The sequence below is a fragment of the Culex quinquefasciatus genome, chromosome 3 (genome assembly GCF_015732765.1).
Source record: "Culex quinquefasciatus strain JHB chromosome 3, VPISU_Cqui_1.0_pri_paternal, whole genome shotgun sequence".
In the NCBI taxonomy this organism is placed as follows: domain Eukaryota; kingdom Metazoa; phylum Arthropoda; class Insecta; order Diptera; family Culicidae; genus Culex; species Culex quinquefasciatus.
This window is the reverse complement of record NC_051863.1, coordinates 178099759-178119011: the sequence shown is the minus strand read 5'-3', so window position 1 is coordinate 178119011 and position 19253 is coordinate 178099759. Positions and strand designations below refer to the sequence as shown.

General features: G+C 33.4%; 1 protein-coding gene across 3 annotated transcripts in view; it reads right to left on the bottom strand.

Moving 5' to 3' along the window:
* Positions 1-19253, bottom strand: part of LOC119768748 (keratin, type I cytoskeletal 9-like) — an 81875-nt gene that overhangs the window by 25053 nt on the left and 37569 nt on the right. For all 3 annotated transcript variants that reach the window (XM_038259707.1, XM_038259706.1, XM_038259708.1), the window contains one exon: positions 4496-4698. In XM_038259707.1, coding sequence (XP_038115635.1) covers positions 4496-4698 — 203 coding nt within the window. The remainder of the gene's footprint in view (positions 1-4495; positions 4699-19253) is intronic.

The following is a 19253-nucleotide window of genomic DNA, read 5'->3' as shown; positions in this document are numbered from 1 at the left end:
ATGCGCCGAGCTATTGATTGTAGTAGCTTGACGCGTGCCAACCTCCATATCTGATACTTCAGGTGTTCTTCTTGTGTTCATCAGAGTAATTTTAGATTCTTGATTAAGGTGAAGTCCGACAATGAGAAGATATCAACAATGTCATATAAGGCAAATTTAAGTTTTTGTATTTGTTCAAAAATGAAATTTAAACTTATCAACCCTTTCGTCACCCAAAACTGTCTCATTCTTCCGCGGGACCATCAGTTCCAGCCGCAGTGAGGCTCACCGGTTCTGTTTTCTTTTTTGGTTCGGTCGTCAAAATATCGATTAATTCCGGCCACAAACACCCACCGAGAGTGGGCCTATTTCAACGGGTTCACCCTCCCCCCAAAAAAAAAGGCGCCTCCCACCCAGTGACAACCCGTGCGACTTCCCGAGGTGGGGACAACCGGGGGGTACGAAAAGGGGCGCGTTTGTGCAAAATTCGATACGAAAAGTGTGAAACGGAGACACCTCTCCCCTCCGCCCCGCTCAGCTCACTTCCTCTACGGAAAATTCCACCCAGATGGTAGAGCAAACAATTTTCCACGGCCGCTTCCGTCGGCGTCCTCCTCCGACGACCAGTAAATATTGATTTGTTTTTCTTTGCCCAGTCTCGCAAGTTTTAGCACCAGCTGTACATAAGAAGTGAGTGAGACCCCAAGCGGGCTAATGTGGGGGCGTTTTTCGAGCAGACACCGTTGTCACTAGGACGGAAAATTTGGTCGAGAGGCGAAAAGTTTGCAGAAAAAATGATTGAAGAAGACTGATATCTGGAGTTTTTTTAAAAGGTCCTTTAAACCAAATTTTAAATTTTTGGTTTTTGGCTGTTTTTAGAACCGCCTTGAGACAGGGGTATTCAAAAACATCCAAAAAATGAAAATTTGGTTTTTACGACCATTTAAAAAAAAAAATCTGGATATGCATGTATTTCGCTATTTTATGTATTTATTTGACTATCATATAAAAAGGGAATTAGTTTGTTTGTTTGAAATAATTGATTGAAATATATTGCGCAATTCTTACTTACAAGACCACAGTGGTCCAGATCGCAAAATTAAGTGGAAAATGTGGTAATGTTTTGGAGCTCTGATGTCTTCAGAAGAGTTGTTGCAAATGAAAAGGGACAACTTCCGGTTCGGTTCGTAATTGGGGTGGTTCACTACAAGGGTGATTTTAACAATCTAACTTTTCAAGAACATTTTTGTTTTTTTTTGTCTTGGGTTTGCCAATCCAAGCGACTTTCACGAAGACACCAAAATTTTATCTCGTAATCTACGCCTTCTATGACCAAATTAGAGAAAGCATCTGAGGAAATCTTCAAAAAACAGTTTTTTGAACGTATCAATTCAGGGTTAACGTGAAGTCTTCCATCATTGTCATGATTTTTCGTTCAAAGATATAAATTTTGCGTCGCTTTCAATATTTTGACAAAATTCCTTCAACAAGTTGTTTAGAATAGTGCCCTACACATGCTGATTCCTTTTGGTAACGATTATCCCATTCCTTGTAAAGTTATGGAAATCGTTTTTAATCAATGATTGCCAACTAGGACGTCAATGACTCTACCATAAAATTTTATAAATTGATTGATTTAGATCAAAAATTCCTTCAGTGGCTTCAAGAAGGCAACAACTGACACATGCTGATTCCTTTTGATGCTGAAATTCGTTAAGTTGAATTTAATACAGAATATTTTATAGTTATGATCAATTTTCTTCGGAAATGATCACCGGCCTCACCTTAAGTGTTAGAGAAAATCGATGTTCGAGGCACTTTTAGAGCTCTGCCCGCTGAATCTGAATCTGCCCTTAGAATAAGTCAAAGTGTTAAAACAGCAATTCCCCACGAAAACAGAATGATTCGAAAAAACTTCTCCGATCGAGCTAAAAAAATTTCTGGGGGTTCCTTGGCCTAAATTATTAGACCCGTATTTTTTTGTTTGGCCATTAGGGTGACGTACGCCGTGTTAGGGTGATCCGAAAAATAACTATTTTTCGTCGATTTTCGCAAAAACCATTTTTTTCAAAAAATCATATCTCCGCGCCATTTCATCCGGTTTTAGCTGTCTTAGGCGCAAAAGAACGGGGATTAGTTAGGCCATTTGTAAAAAATAGTAAGATGTTCCAAAAATCTAGCTTAACATTTGAAAAGGTCGTATGAAAACTTAAAATGCTGTTTTGATGGTCTCAGGATGTCTGAAAATATTTTTATCAGATTCCTCGTAAAGTTTTACATGACATATCAAAAAATGGTGAATGTTTTCAATACTCTGAGATACGATTTTTTGACAATAAAAACTGGGTTTTTCGACGCGCCACGCGCAAAAATGGAAAAATGACGAAAACGGGAAAAATCGACTTTTTTCACTAAAACTGCGATAACTAACCTATACATGTTAGGGTACCAAAAGTTGCGTATTTTAATTAAAATTTTGGTACCCTAACATGTATAGGTCATCGTTGAAATTTTGAAGTTATCGCAGTTTTAGTGAAAAGAGTCGTTTTTTCCCCGTTTTCGTAATTTTTCCATTTTTGCGCGTGGCGCGTCGAAAAACCCAGTTTTTATTTTTAAAAAATCGTATCTCAGAGTACAGAAAACATAACTTCACAATTTTTTTATATGTTATGTAAAACTTTCCGAGGAATCTGAAAAAACATTTTTAGACATGGGCTCTTTGGTCCCGAGACCTTCGAAACAGCATTTTAAGTTTTCATATGACCTTTTCAAATGTTAAGCTAGATTTTTGGAACTTCTTACTATTTTTTCCCAAATAGCTAATCCCCTTTCTTTTGCGCCTAAGATAGGTAAAATCGAATGAAATGGCGAGGAGATATGATTTTTTGAAAAAAAGTGGTTTTTGCGAAAAGCGACGAAAACTGTCATTTTTCGGACCACCCTAATACGGCGTAGGTCACCTTAATGGCCAAACAAAAAAATTCGGGTCTAATAATTTCGGCCAAGGAACCCCCTGAAAAAATTTGAGCTCGATCGGAGAACTTTTTTTTTCAAATCATGCTGTTTTCGTGGAGAATTGCTGAAAAAAAATAGATTTTTGGTCATATTTTGGGTTTTTGTGATAATTTTACAAAAAAGCTCAAAATATGAACAAAAATCAATTTTTTTTTACACTTTGGCTTAATTTTGAGGGCAGATTCAGCGGCAAAATTACAAGGAAAAACATATATAGTTGAACAATTTTTGAATTTCGTTAGAGTGGCCCCTTACACTTTTCCCTTGAATATTAAACATTTTCAAATAAAGATATTGAGATATTTTCATAAAGAAAAATGTCCCTGTGATCAAATGCAACCTGGCGCTTAAAATTTGGTTTGTGCCTTTTCGAGATATTTGAGTTTTAAATTTGCATCTTTTTACTTAAAAATAGCTTTAACTTTTAACTCTTCATTTCAAATTGACTTTTAAAATACAAAAATGTTAGATTTTTAGAGCTCTAAAAGTGTCTCGAACATCACTTTTCTCTTAAACTTAACCCTGAATTGCTACGCTGAAAAAAAATGATTTTGGATGGTTTGCTCAAATGCTTTTTCTAAATTTGGCCGTAGAAGGCGTAGATTAGTGGAAAATGTGTGATGCTATAGAAATTTGGTGACAAAGAAACTTTTATTTAAAATTGGACGCTCGATTTGATGGCGTAGGGGAACAGCATCTAATTCCAGCGTGCCTCTAATGTTGGCAGGTCAGAACTTTGACATTCAATTAAAGCTAATTAAAAGCGTTTTCAACTGAAATCGAGTGATAAATAGCTCAATAAGAAGTCAGCAAGCAAGTTTCTATTAAAAGATATGCAAAATTAGTTGTTTAAATAGTGAAAATCAGTAACTTGGATGGAGTTAGGAGCGAGTGCTTAACCTGCCAAACATACGAGAATTTCCCCTACATAGAATTCCGAAAAAACGTATTAAAAAAAAATACAAAAATGGTTGCAAATTTCCGCCATTTTTCGTTCCTCGATTGTAAACAAAATTTGGTATTTGTCATTTAAAGTTGCAAAGCAGACAACTACAAAAAGAATGATGTGCAAACATAAGGGGTTTGCTTGTGATTATCACGAGTTAACGCGATTTCATAATTTTTTTTTTTAAGTTGGACGCCTCAAAAAAATGTGACAGAAAAACATCATTGCAATTATCAATGTCTACTAGGCTAGAATTGGAACAGTCGTTGAATAGACTGTAAACATGGGAAACAGATACGTTTCTTCCACTTAAACTTTGACCAAACCGGATCAAATTTTGGGGGAAGACAGGTAAGAGGTCCCGGTGCAGGTCGTTTTTCAAAAAGTTGTTTAAAAAACATATTTTTTTCTTTTTCATATAAAAAATCTAAGGCTCTTGATTATTTTTAAAAATTTGAGGCGATTTGTTTTTTTGCAGCCCCGATTCACCCCGGTCAACGGTACCGCTTTTCTTTCTGTTCTGTTGATTCAAAACTCCACGCCGTAAATACTTACGCCGAGTGCATTCAGCCGATGTCCTCCGTTGGTGGCCCCCGGCTGCGTCCCGCCACTTCCGGTCCCGTTACTCCCAACCGGGTTGGGGCTGCTGCAGGTGCTGCTGCCACCACCACCGCTGGGACTGTAAGAGGACGACGATTTGGCCAGTTTGCGCTCCTTCAACTTTCGCATTCTTGCATCTTTTATGCTCAGAGGAAATCCTGTCGTCGTCGTCATCGTTGGTTGTCATTAGTAGTAGTAGTAGTTGGCAATAGTTGTGTTGCAAGGTTAGGAAGGTGGAGGCGCGTTGCGTTGGTCAACCCCACCGTGGGCCACCCGTTTTTGAATGAAGAGTGAAAAATATAGAAGAGAGAAAAAAGCGCATAAATGAAATACATAGCGTACACAGGATTTTACATGGAAACCCAATGAGAGAAAGAGCGACGCAAAAGGTTGCACATTGTGAGAGGTGTGGTGCTCGGGTTTTACACACAGAGAAAGAGAGAATTAACTAGATCAGGACACGAACCGTACCACCACCCCCTGAAACTTCCCTCTGGAAAGGGTTAAAGAGGTCGATCGACAAAAGGGTGAAATGCAAAACGAAATGACGAATAAGAGCTTCTTGCATGGATGTGTTTTTGCCAGTGAGGGAAAAAGGTAACAATTTAGCTATGAAAATTGAAATTTTTATGTTTCAGGAATTATTTTACATAATAAATCGTGTTGCAAACACGAGATTTATGTTTTACAATAATTTTTAAATACACGGATACTGTACGAAAACCTTGCGAATATCCGTAAAATCTATGTTGCCGAATTTATAAACATTGAGTTGTTTACAGTACGTTAACAATTTTCCAGATTGCGGAGCTAATATTGTCAAAAACAACAAAATTACTTTCATTTTTTTTAAAGAAAAATGTTATCGACTACAAAAAACAACCAATGTTTTTAAAAACATTTGCGCCTCGGGTTTACTATATTGATAGGACCTTTACTGGGATGATATTCAAACACGGACGTCCTTGATTTAATAAAATCATAAATTAATTTTAAGTTAAAGAACATTTCAAAACATTTCATTGCAGCTAATTTAGAAAAGCAAATTACAAAATTTCCACTTGAAAATTCAAAAAAATTACCGGATACGCCCATAAATATTATTATTTTCATGTTTGTAACAACATAAAATATTTCGGTAAAAAAATTTTTTTTCAAAGAATTGTCAATTTCCTAATCAGGTTTTAATTAAATTGATAAATCGTTTTTTTAAATTATCTTATTTAGTAATATTTTCTTCATTATTAGTTACTAAAAATAGTTGAATTTAATTTTAAATTGTTGAACCTCAGCTTCTGTCGAAATCGATGAAGGGTAGGACAAAGGCAATATAAATGAAAACTTAATTTTAAATGCTAAGCGGAAATTTTGAAACAATAAGTATCACAAAAGGCTTTATTTAATATTAAAGTCATGCTTCTGTCCAAAAATATGAAATATCAATGAATTTATGACAATATGTTTTTCCTGAAGTAAAAGTAAAAAAAAAAGCTCAAACAAGCTTTATTTGATTTGAAACAGAAAGAAATAAATGAGCGTTATAAAATGTATCCCCGGAATGATAAAAAAAAGATAAAGACATGAAGTGAAATATGCATTGGCCTAAAATAAAAAAAATAAAAACATTTTAAAAAAAATTTGAAACCTGCTTCTCGAAGTGCTTCAAACAATTATCTTCACAGATCGGTGTAATTAAAATCACCGCGGCTGTAAATTTTATCATGGTTTACAATATTTTTTTTTTTTAAATACTGAAGCAAGAGAAATAACAAATAAGAAAATATACCATTAATGTCGATCCACAAAAAAGATTGGATTTTATATAGGAAAAATGTTACAAGGAAGGAGTGGGTATTTTTCGAAAAATTACTACGTCATTTGTGGATGACGCCCACTGAAAAAATATTCAAGGGTAGGTTTATAAGTAGGAAAGAAAGAAATTTTGTAAAAAAAAAATCATGGGACAAAAAACTATTCCCAAAACAAGATTTTCAATTAAATGAAATTACAAACTGAGTAAAAATTACAACAATATATTTCACGGGGTCTTTTTTAGGGGGGTAGTATTTTTTGAGAAATAGCAAGAAAACTGTCATATACTATATACATAAATGAAAGTGTGGAACATCCCCGTTTATTTTCGGGGCGAACGAAAATCTTTGGTCGGGAAAATTGAAGTTATCCTCATTTGAAAATTTTGAACTTTTTTCCTATCGGTGAAATTTTGTCTGTTTCAATTTTGTATTGTTACAAGTCTACATGGACATGCTTCATGGGAAATGATGCAAGGAACATTTTTCCTGAAATTCGCAAACTGATTGAAAATAAGGGAAAAAAGTTATAAAGGTTTTTTTTTGGAAATTTGGGAGATTTTCTGATAAAATTGCACACCCCTTTCCCAAAAACCACAATGTTTTTAATATTCAGATCATTATTTTGATGAATTCTTTTTGAGAAATGTTTCTAGGCCCATTGAGTGTTTAAATCACTACAGAAAAGTGTAATTGGTTGGGGTTATGTTCAACTGTAAGTCACTTTTATGAATTTTGGATTTCAGCCGAACCAACATATTTTTGTGTTTTTTGGTTATAAAATGTACCGTTTACATTATATTTTCACTTTTTTGGTGCGTACATGGTTCATATGATATTTATTTTATCTAATTGAGATCTGCAGTTTAAATATAACCACAGGGTTTCTATTTCTATGCCTTTTATTAATTTGTATATTTATTTGGGCTACATTATTTGTATTGAAACTACAGAGTTGAATTTGCAATTATTAGTAATAACATACATATTGCGGAAAAATCAGTAAACACCCGATTTAATATCACCAGAGGTGAAATAGCCTTTCTTACAAAATGATGAAACTCCGAGAAATATATTGGTGCAATTATTTTTTAAGAAACAAAATGATACCATCCAGTGAGAATTTTACCTAAAACTTCGAATCTTTTTAGGGCAAACCTCAAATGCCATTTTCTTTTGATTTCAGAAGTACATTATTTGTCGCAAGATATTTAAATTTAATTAAGAAAAACATATTGGATTGACATTATTAGAAAAAAAATAAAGGGTACTCAGTCTATAATGTTAGTCTATGATTAACTTAAAAATATGTATCGCTATTAAACTTTGTCGATCAATTACGAGAAGCCAAAAAGAACACTTTCACGCGCAGCGTAAAACGCGTAAGCGTAAAAGCGCTGGCGTTGAAGCTTCGACTTGACGACTTGTCGAGCTTCCGAGCGAGAACGAGCCGGGACTTCGAATTTGATGTTCAGTATATGATTTTGTATAAATCCAAAAATTTAATAGGAAAAAATAGGGTAAAAATAAGACGAAAAACACTAAAATCGCTATATCTCTGGAAATACATTTTGGAAAAGCTTCAAATTTTGGGCCCAAACATTTTATGGCGCATGTTTTCGAATGGCTTTTTGTTTGAAACTGAATTCTTTAAATTTTGATAGTGTTATCTGTAAAATAGTCCAAAAAATACCTCTAAAAATGGCTTTGACCACATTTTCTGCTCGAAAATTGTGAATCGAAAAATAAAATGTTCGTCTCCGACCCCACGGCTACAGATCTGACTTATAAAAATTGTGGGTTTAACGAGCGGTTTTCCAGTGATGGAAGACACAATTTTTTAAGAGCGGATACAGACATCGCTCATGTATTTCAGAAAAAAAGAGCTCTCAAAAATCAGACTTTGAGTTCCGGGTTTCGGGCCAAAATTCAATCGAAAGAGCGCAACTAAACCTTCAATTTAGTAATAGGATTTTATCCTGGGACGAATCCTCGCCGTGCACGAATTTTTTAAAGATTTCTGAAAAAAGCGTTTTTCCAAAAGCAAACCTTAAACCTTTCTTTTGTAAGAAAGGCAAAAGCTTAAATGTATGTAAAACTATTAATTTAATCTCAAATAATTGAGCTTAACATTCTCAACAAGTCTGGTATCCAAATTTGAAACAAAAAAAAAATACAACAAATAAATTGTTTTGCTAAAAAAACACAAATAATTGACGTTTTTAATTACAATATTTTCACCTGACATCAAAACAAGTACGAGATCTTCTGTGAGTTTTGATAAGACTAATAAAAATGTGAAAATCTAATGAAAACGGTACATTTTATAACCAAAAAACACAAAAATATGTTGATTCGGCTGAAATCCAAAATTCATAAAAGTGACTTACAGTTGAGCATAAACTCAACCAGTTACACTTTTCTGTAGTGATTTATATACTCAATGGGCCTAGAAACGTATCTCAAAAACGAATTCATCAAAATAATGATCTGAATATTAAAAACATTGCGGTTTTTGGGAAAGAGCTGTGCAATTTTATCAGAAAATCTCGCAAATTTCCAATAAAACCTTTATAACTTTTTCCCTTATTTTCAATCACTTTGCGTACTTCAGGAAAAATGTTCCTTGCATCATTTCCCATAAGAAATGAAGACGAAATTTCGCCCCATTAGGAAAAAAGTTCAAAAATTTCAAATGAGGATAGCTTTAATTTTTCCCGACCAAAGATATTCGTTCTAAAAAAATAAAAAAGACCCCGTGATTCATCAACGATGTTTTTGAATTAAATAATACAAGTTTTTAAAATAAATTAAGTTTCGTTTTTGCCTTTCTCGCTTGAAAAGACAAGCATTTAACATGTTTTTCTTAATTTCATATTTTATTAAATTTATTTGAATGATAGTGATTTTTTTCTGATCAGTTAATTACACATTAAATTATTTTAGATGATTAAAAAAAAATAACAACTGAATTTTCGATGTTATTTATCTAAATTTATGTGAAACGTAAAATTACACAGTATAACATTGTAATCTGGCACAAATGTGTCAATATACTCAGATGAAAAACTACCATGATTTTTTAACTGTGTATAAGGGTGATTTAGGGTTAGTGAAATTTCACGATTTCGCGGACAGCGTGAAATCCACGAAATTTGGCTTTTTCCGCGAAATCCCGTGAAATGTTATGTTTGTGTGAAAATGTAACGATTTTTCTCAAAATAATTAATCAAACTCAAAAAGGAATAAAAATATTCTTATGAACTACTGTAGAATTAAGCGAGTAAATATCCTGGTTAAATAGAGCACCGGATTCAAGTGATAGAAATGACAGTTCTCCCATAAGAAGTCTTCGTTTGATAAGCTTGATATGAACCATTTGAAGAATTATTAAAATTTTCAGTTTCTATAGAAACTAACTAAATTTAGTGATATTTTAATTTGCTGTAGCACAAATTTACTGCTATTTTAATTAAAATGCATGATTTCAAAAGAAATTAAAAGAATCAAGCTTTGTTTTATTTGAAATCACCTTTTTGAAACATTTCAGATTTTTTTCTGAGTCCTGTCTTATTTAAAAAATATTTGATTATTTGTGTGAATAATTCCCTTGAAAGTTAAAAAATACATTTTTTTTGTTTTCTGTTCTTATTATGAATAAAAATTTTGATTTCGTAACAATTTATAATATTTCTGCCTATGGATTTTAAACTTAGTTTTTTAAAAAGAGAGATGAAAACCTTAAAAATTATTTTGAATGGTCTAAATGTTGAAGAAAATTTAAACTATTTTACATATTTTGGATGGACAAGATTGTTGAATCTTGCTTTGATATGAAATTCAATCAAATTTAAACTGATAAAACAGAAGCAAATCAGCTAAAACTTTTTAACCTTTTTTAGTTGAATAAAAGCAATTCAATAAATGAGAATACGCATGCCTTAAATTTTGTTTCAAAATATGAATTGAGCCCATCCGTAAACCAGACGGTTTTTTTTTATTATTAGGAGATTTTTTTGTCACGTTCACGTCAGTTTATTGAAGAATAATATAGAGCAATTCTCTGAGTTTTCGGTCATTCGATTTTTTTGTATTTTTTAATCCGGCTGAAACTTTTTTGGTGCCTTCGGTATGCCCAAAGAAGCCATTTTGCATCATTAGTTTGTCCATATAATTTTCCATACAAATTTGGCACAAAAATGATATGTGAAAATTCAAAAATCTGTATCTTTTGAAGGAACTTTTTGATCGAGTTGGTGTCTTCGACAAAGTTGTAGGTATGGATATGGACTACACTGAAAAAAAAAATGCTACACGGTAAAAAAAATTTTGATGATTTTTTATTTAACTTTTTGTCACTAAAACTTGATTTACACTATTTTTATTTTTTATATGTTTTAGAGGACATAAAATGCCAACTTTTCAGAAATTTCAGAATGGGCAAAATCTTTGACCGAGTTATGATTTTTGAATCAATACTGAGTTTTTCAAAAATCGAAATATCGGTCGCAAAATTTTTCAACTTCATTTTTCGATGTAAAATCGAATTTGCAATCAAAAAGTACTTTAGTGAATTTTTGATAAAGTGCACCGTTTTCAAGTTATAGCAATTTTTAGGTAACTTTTTTGAAAATAGTCGCAGTTTTTCATTTTTTAAAATTAGTGCCCATGTTTGCCTACCTTTGAAAAAAATATTTTTAAAAAGCTGAGAAAATTCTCTATATTTTGCTTTATTGAACTTTGTTGATGCGACCCATAGTTGCCGAGATATTGCTATGCAAAGGCTAAAAAACAGGAAAATTGATGTTTTCTAAGTCTCACCCAAACAACCCACCCTTTTCTAATGTCGATATCTCAGCAACTATAGGTCCGATTAACAATGTTAAAACATGAAACATTCGTGAAATTTTTCGATCTTTTCGAAAAAAATATTTTCAAAAATTTAAAATCAAGACTAACATTTTAAACGGGCCAAACATTCAATATTACGCCCATTTGAAATGTTAGTCTTGATTTTAAATTTTTGAAAATATTTTTTTCGAAAAGATTGGAAAATTTCACGAATGTTTCTTGTTTTAACATTGTTAATCGGACCTATAGTTGCTGAGATATCGACATTAGAAAATGGTGGGTTGTTTGGGTGAGACTTAGAAAACATTAATTTTCTTGTTTTTTAGCCTTTGCATAGCAATATCTCAGCAACTATGGGTCGCATCAACAAAGTTCAATAAAGCAAAATATAGAGAATTTTCTCAGCTTTTTAAAAATATTTTTTTCAAAGGTGGGCAAACATGGGCACTAATTTTAAAAAATGAAAAACTGCGACTATTTTCAAAAAAGTTACCTAAAAATAGATTTAACTTGAAAACGGTGCACTTTATCAAAATTTCACTAAAGTACTTTTTGATTGCAAATTCGATTTTACATCGAAAAATGAAGTTGAAAAATGTTTGCGACCGATATTTCGATTTTTTGAAAAACTCAGTATTGATTCAAAAAATCATAACTCGGTCAAAGATTTTTTGCCCATTCTGGAAATTTCTGAAAAGTTGGCATTTTATGTCCTCTAAAACATATCAAAAAATAAAAAAATTAAAAATAGTGTTTTTTTGCAAATCAAGTTTTAGTGACAAAAAGTTAAATAAAAAATCACCAAAATTTTTTTTACCGTGTAGCATTTTTTTTCAGTGTAGTCCATATCCATACCTACAACTTTGTCGAAGACACCAACTCGATCAAAAAGTTCCTTCAAAAGATACAGATTTTTGAATTTTCACATATCATTTTTGTATGAACAGCTGCCAAATTTGTATGGAAAATTATATGGACAAACTAATGATGCAAAATGGCTTCTTTGGGCATACCGAAGGCACCAAAAAAGTTTCAGCCGGATTAAAAAATACAAAAATTAAAATTAAAGAAAATAGACCGATTCCGTAGAGAACTGCTCTATATAATAAAGCATAAAAAGTAGTTTCTGTGATTTAAACATAAGATTTTCATAGTTATTTTAACATTTTTCACGTTCCGCGAAATTTGCGTGAAATTCGGTGTTTTGAAATTGAGGTCCCCGTGAAATTTGCTATTATCGAGCGTGAAAAATCACTAAGCCTAGTGATAATAAAAAAAATCGACATCAGGGTGGGATATCCCCAGATTCGATTTCTTGGGAAAAATTAAGTAAATGTGAAAATTTTGAGACAAATCGGTTACGGGGTAAGGGTCGCTTTTTATCGTTGAAGTTAGTGAAAAAAAATCTTTTCATACAAAAACATCTTCTTTAAATCGTTAATAACTCGTCCGGGTCGGATCGTTTTGCGGTTTTCGACAAAGCTGTTTTTCAAAAAAAATTACATAAGAATCTCACACTTGACAATGATCTGACTCATTTAACTCCACATTTTGATCACGGGTATGAATCTTCAAGCAATTTCAATATGGCGATTTGTATCAGAAGATTGTGAGGCATTTTCGCTAGTTCTCACTGTTCTGTGTTCTGCGTGCACGTCCGCAAATATCGACCACACACATACTAACCAAGAGGCAAAAGTTAGTTACGAATATTTTTGGCACTTTTGTTAAAAAATATGCGGTTTTGCAAAAACAAATAACAAAACCAACTTTTAAGGGTAGTTCGACCATCAAACTTGTAATTCGTTGTTGATTTGTTAGGAAATTTTATAAAAATAAAAAGTTTTTTGCAACACACCTTTTGGGCGGACATTTCTGTTGTCACCTTTTGGTTCCTTGGATTAGCCATGGATAATTTCACAGTGTAATAAACAGGGCAGCTACCACCACGCGGCGCAACCGTTTTGATTGAGAAAATGATACAGGTTTTTCAGACGAGTTTCAATCCCGTGTTTTGATGGAATTTGGAATTTTTCGCTTATCCCCCAAACATTTTTTTTTAATTTCCCATGCAAAGTTTAAGCCACCGTGCATTGTCAGTTTAGCTTCTGTACATAAAACAAACTCACCCTGGAATGACTCCATACCCACCACTCACACTACCTTCCTTTCGCGTAGGGTATTTCCCAAGTGTTCATTCTCATGAGCTAAATATGTATCCCCAGCATAAGCCCCCAACGCTCCCCAAACCAAAGCTCGCTTTAAACCCCCTCCCAAGTCTTTCCTTATAGTGGTGAGCACGCAATACACCGCACCAATACTACCAAACCCGTGTCATTTTCCGTTGACGCGCGCCGCGGGAAATTCCCTGGAAAACTCCAACAGTTTATATACGCGCCGCGGTACATAACAACAACAAGAACACCCATCAACAACGACGACCCTCGACGACTTGCCCCAGACCAGATCCGATCGATCCGGAGTGCGATGGCAGGGGGAATCCGTAAGGAAATTTATCGAGCGTCTGGGGAGCGTCGTCAGCGCCTGCAAGGTAGGCAGCCAGGCAAACAACAACAACAACAACAGAAAAAAGTTTGCAGCTCAATCAATGTTGGCGCGGCATTCCCTCACGCAATGATGGGCAATTATGAAATGAGATGCTCGGCCGGGCACGATTTCCAGCCAGTCGAGTGAGATGAATTACGACTATTATGTGAGAATGGGGCGGAGGGTGGAAAATTGCGGGGGTTGGGGTTGGATTTCCCTTGTTGGGAAAGGTCAATTCAGGGCTTGATTTAGGGATGGATCGGGGTGATTGGGAGGCGCATTGATTTGTGGGAATTCGGAGACAGGTTTGCTCTGGAATTAAATTTATGCTTTGAGTGAAGCATTCTGAATAGTTTGATCAATTTGAAAGTTTTATTTTTGTTAAAACAAAATCCCACTACTTCTTATCCAGATTTTCCACGTTGGCAAACCCTGTTGGCAAGCCTGTTGAAGTGGTGGACCGCTTTTTTGTCGCTTTATTTTCGCGCTATTCCATCATATCCACAGGAAAACATACACGAACACAGTGGATGTGTGAGTCTGGGTGAGCATAGTTTATACATGTATGAATACCAACGGACAATTTTTACCGAAATAAATATACAGAAAGGCGAAACTTGCAAAAGGACGCGCGCGCTTTTGGCTACTGATATTGATTTTATACTTTTGATATTTCGGCGAAAAGAGAGTTCCTATAGATAAGTAATAGGGGAAATTCCCATATGTTTGTCATTTTTTTTTGACAATCGTTTCACAAAACTTTTAATGAAAACTTTTTAATGAAAGTGTGCTAGTTGGAATTACATGCTTTTCCGCTGGCACGAGAACATTTGTGAAATTAAATTGAATACCTAATTGTTAATTAGCAGAACATTGACATCTGATCAATTTGGTGTCTTCGGCAAAGTTGTAAGTAAAGTAAATCTTTCCCTGTTCCTGAGGGGAACACCCGTGAAGAGTATCGGGGCCGGCATTCACAAAGCGGATTCAGTGACAGTTTTTAAATCAACTTAATGTTAACATGTTAAGGTTAATGTTAACATTCCATAGGTTGTCTTCCTAAGGTGTCCTGATAAGGTCCAGTTTGTGACGACACTACCTTCCTTTTACTAAGCAATCGAATCCAGAAATGAAAAGATCGCCAGTTGTATTGATCCAAGCCGGGATTTGAACCCCGATCTACCGCTTACGAGGCGGAAGCGTTACCACTGGGCTACGTGGCTCGGTCACAAAGTTGTAGGTTGGTCATAATTCATTCGGCAGTGTTGCCAATTTGATAAGCCAGCTTGAATCATGAAATCTACACGCAAAAAAGTCACATATTTAACAAAAATCAATTTTCAGTGGTTATGTTTCGGTGACGATGTAAAAATTTCTGTTGAATGTTTTCCGATAAAAAAAAAATTAATTTTACATCAAAAGAGTAAAGTTAAAAAATACACGAATGTCGATTATCACAACTGAGATAATATTCTAGAAACTAAATTTTTAAACTGCCGGAATACAACTTTATTTCTGTTTGGGACCACAGATCGTTAAAGCAGACAACATTTTGGAAAAAAAAATCATCAATTTATTGATGTTTTGAAAATTGTTGACAGCTGCATAACTGGAATTTTCGAAAATGTTGAAAACTCAACATAAATCAGGGTGGCCACCAGATTTGGATTTTCAATTTCCCGGTTTTGTCCCGAGGCCAGAAGGAATTTTTCCATATATGTAGTTTTAAATCAAATTACATTGTTTTTTTATAGACTGACGTTAGTATCAAAATACTTTTTGAACGCATACATTTGGTTCAATAATTTTATTTCTCAAGAAAGCTTTGAGTACAAAAAGTAAGAATCCCCTTTTTAACAGTTTTCAGTCCAAATCCTTAATTTCCATAATGTTTGTGATTTTTCATCTCCATGCTCCGCAATTTTTCTTAACTTAAAATCAATAAAAAATCGCTTTGTATTAAATTTATGAATAACGTAGATTATTACTGAAAAGCAGGAAATAGCATTCACAATGTTTAGTATGAGTATGGGTAGAAAAGATTTGCAAAAGAAAACAACATTAATGCAAATACTCTTCAGTTTTCTTTGAAAAAACTTTAGTAAATTCAAGAAGAATGATTCTTCAAAAAAAAAGTGCCATATGTTTAATCAATCGATTACTTAAAAAAAAATTTGCTGATCGATTTAGTATCTTCGGCAAGGATTTAGGTATCGATGAGATGATTTCTAGAAAAAATATAACTGTCAAAAAAACCCCTCTGAGTTGGCCTGTACTCTATCGCGACTCGCAGATCGCGCTAACATAAACATAATTCTCGATACATCCTTTGTGTGAGCCGTGCCAAATTTATTGAAAAAAAGAAAAAATAAACATGTTTGGATGTTTTTAAATTTTTGAGTAACACAGAATGGTAAAAAATTAATTGCCGTGCTGCGATTTTCTGAACAACCCAACAGTCAAAATTCAGTTAATCTTTTTTTTACGGAATTTTCAGGTGAGAATTAAATAAAACCCAACAAAAACTCATTTTTGTGTTTGAATAAAAGAAAAAGGGACTGCTTGTATTGAAATGACTACTATGCAGTTGAACTCTGAAAATATTGTAATTTTAGAACATCTGAAAAATTTATTTAAAATTTAAATTATAATTTTAAAATAAAGATATTTTTTCAAATGTTCTGAATTTGAAGATAATTTGATAGGCATTTAACTGTTGAAAGATTCCCAAATAACTATATAAAAATATCTTAAATGCCAAATATTTCCGACATTTTAAAATTATACAAAAGTACTCAAATCTGATTTAAAAACACAAGCACAAAGTTTCATAGCAATTTGTCCTTAATAATTTGTTTAACTGAGAAAGCCAAAAATGATCTTATAAAATACTACTGAAAACAGATTTTTGAAATTCCACCAAATATTTTACAGTAAAAATTATAAACAGTCCGTCTTGATTATCCAAAGGTTTGAACAATAAAAAACAATTCGTATTTTTTTTTTAATTTTCTTACTTTTAACATCAAATTCAAGTTCAGCGACTTAATTTTAGTCACTGTTGAGTGGTTGATTGCGTATTAAATTTAAAAATGCATATTTTCAATATTTCATTTCAGCCATTTTGACCGCCATCTTGGATTGCATAATTCTAAATCGTTTTAAAATAGTTTAGGCTGGTACGAATTTTATTTAAAGTTTTTGTCTCCCCCCTTCAAAATTGGCCCGAAAAATCAGGGGGCAAACCATTATTTTCAATAAACTTCAAAATTATAATGAAATTTTAAGTGGAATCAACTGAAATCAATTTTAGATCCATTCACCTGCGTTCAGAATAATTTTTAGCATGTTTGGGTTAATTTAAAAATCATTTAAATTTTTGAAAATTTTCGATTTTCATTATTTTTTTCGTTAAAATTTTTATTTTCGTCAAATTTTATTTTCGTCATTTTAAAACGCATACTCCATGCAAATGTTGAAACTGTGGCTTTTTATTTCAATATTTATATTTATTTATTTTTTTCCGAGGCCTTCGGAAAATCGGGTCTGAACTGTATTCTTATTTTTAACGGCGCACACAAGCTAAGCTTTTTGCACCACGATTTTCGGTACGCAAATTTTAGTATCTTCGAAATTATGGGAACTATCGGTTATTTATTCCCTGAAGTTACTGTCTACAAAAAAAAAAAAAAAACAAAAAAAGGATTTTGACTCTTGTTACAATCATATTGTTGAAGGGTTAAATCCGTAAGAATGACAATTTTGGAATAAAAAGACAACAACTTCCTTGGCTGCTGTGCACCCTCAAGATGATATTGAAATACATAATAAAATAAAAATAAATTGTTTATTGTGCTTATGAAATTCAATACTTATTGAAATAAGACTTCAAAAATAATTGCGCTGAGTAAATTTTCTATTGAACCGCGAACTTGATCGGAAAAATTGCAGCTTATCAAACATTTGTTTTTTAAACCGGGTCCGGTTATTGGTAATCGTAGTTGCTTCTCCCCTCTCGTCAAAGAAATATATCATGGAATACTCAACAGAAAAAAAAACAACCAAAGCCTAGTAGCTTGAGTCTATTACACAAATTCAAACATTATTTTCCCGAATTCTTCATTTAGAATAACTAGAATAATATTCTAATAGAGAAAAATATACGTTGAAGTCATTTAAGAGGAATTTGTCGAATTTTAACTAAACTTAAAATATTTTCCCGGTTTGTTATTCGAATTCCCGAGTTTTTCCCGGTTTTCTCCCGGTGGAATAAATTCCCGGGTTTTTCCCGGTTTTCCCGGTTTTTTCCCGAGGTGGCCACCCTGACTTAAATTTATAATTTAGCATTATTAACATAAACAAATCTGATTTGTTTAAAAGAAGATCAACAATCAGTTTTTTTTCAATTTGAATAATTAATTTATTGCTAATTTAAAAAAATCTTTTTGAAAAAGTATAAACGAAAAAATAATAAAGTGTATTAAGGAGTTACATACATGTAGAAAATCACAAAATTGGATAATACAGAAAATTCAATGAATTCACTAAAAAGATCACTTCTGAAAGTTTCATGAAGATATTTCATGACTGAACTGAGTAAGAAACGATTTTAGTTCGAAATTTTGCCATGCACAAAGCGAACTGTCAAACCTTGTGATCGTTTTTCTCTTAACACCCAGTTGATTTACGGGTGCCACGATATCTCGAGATGAGATTGACCAAATTGGCTGAAATTTGGAGTGAAGACTCTCAAGACATATCCTGTGTAGGGGAAATATACCCATTTTAAGCCTAATAAGCAGTCGTGTTTGAATGATGCTGGATAATCTGGAGTGTTCCTTGAAATTTATTAAAACCAAGTACACCAACGAGTAGAGCAACTTTTTGTGAACATTTCTGTTTATTTTCACTTTTAATAATAGTTATGCTATTACAAGCATTTAAAAAAAATATTTCCAAAATGCATTCTAATCAGTCGAGTGCATTGGGCCACACCCATTTTCCTATTTTCAGCTTAGTTCTTTTTTTCTTTCAGCGCTCTTTTGGGTCTGCTTAGTGCTGCCAAAATTGATGAAATTGTAAGCGAACACTCACGAAAAGTAGCATTTATAGAGAAAGTTTCCTGGCATCACTGGCTCACTCCAACAGGCGCTGCACAAGCATGTTGGTGGTGTTGGTGGCCACCCTTTGTTCTTTAATAGCCTTCGCTTCTCGCTCGGTTTTCTTCAGTCTTCGATTGGAATGGGTAGTCAAAATTGAAACGTCAAAAGACTTAACGCGTTTGTTTTTTTGATGGCGCTTGCTCATTATTTACATGTTTCGGGATTATTTTTCAAGTGAGTGACTAACTTATGTGCAAAAGAACATTTTGCCGGTAGTTGGAAGCAATTTTATTTCTTAAGCGCTTTTAAATCGTTGGCGCAAGTGAAAAGATATTGATGGCGACTTTCGTTAAGCAGTTAACCTCTCATCTTGCGTGTGGATGTGTGTGCCACCAAAATGAT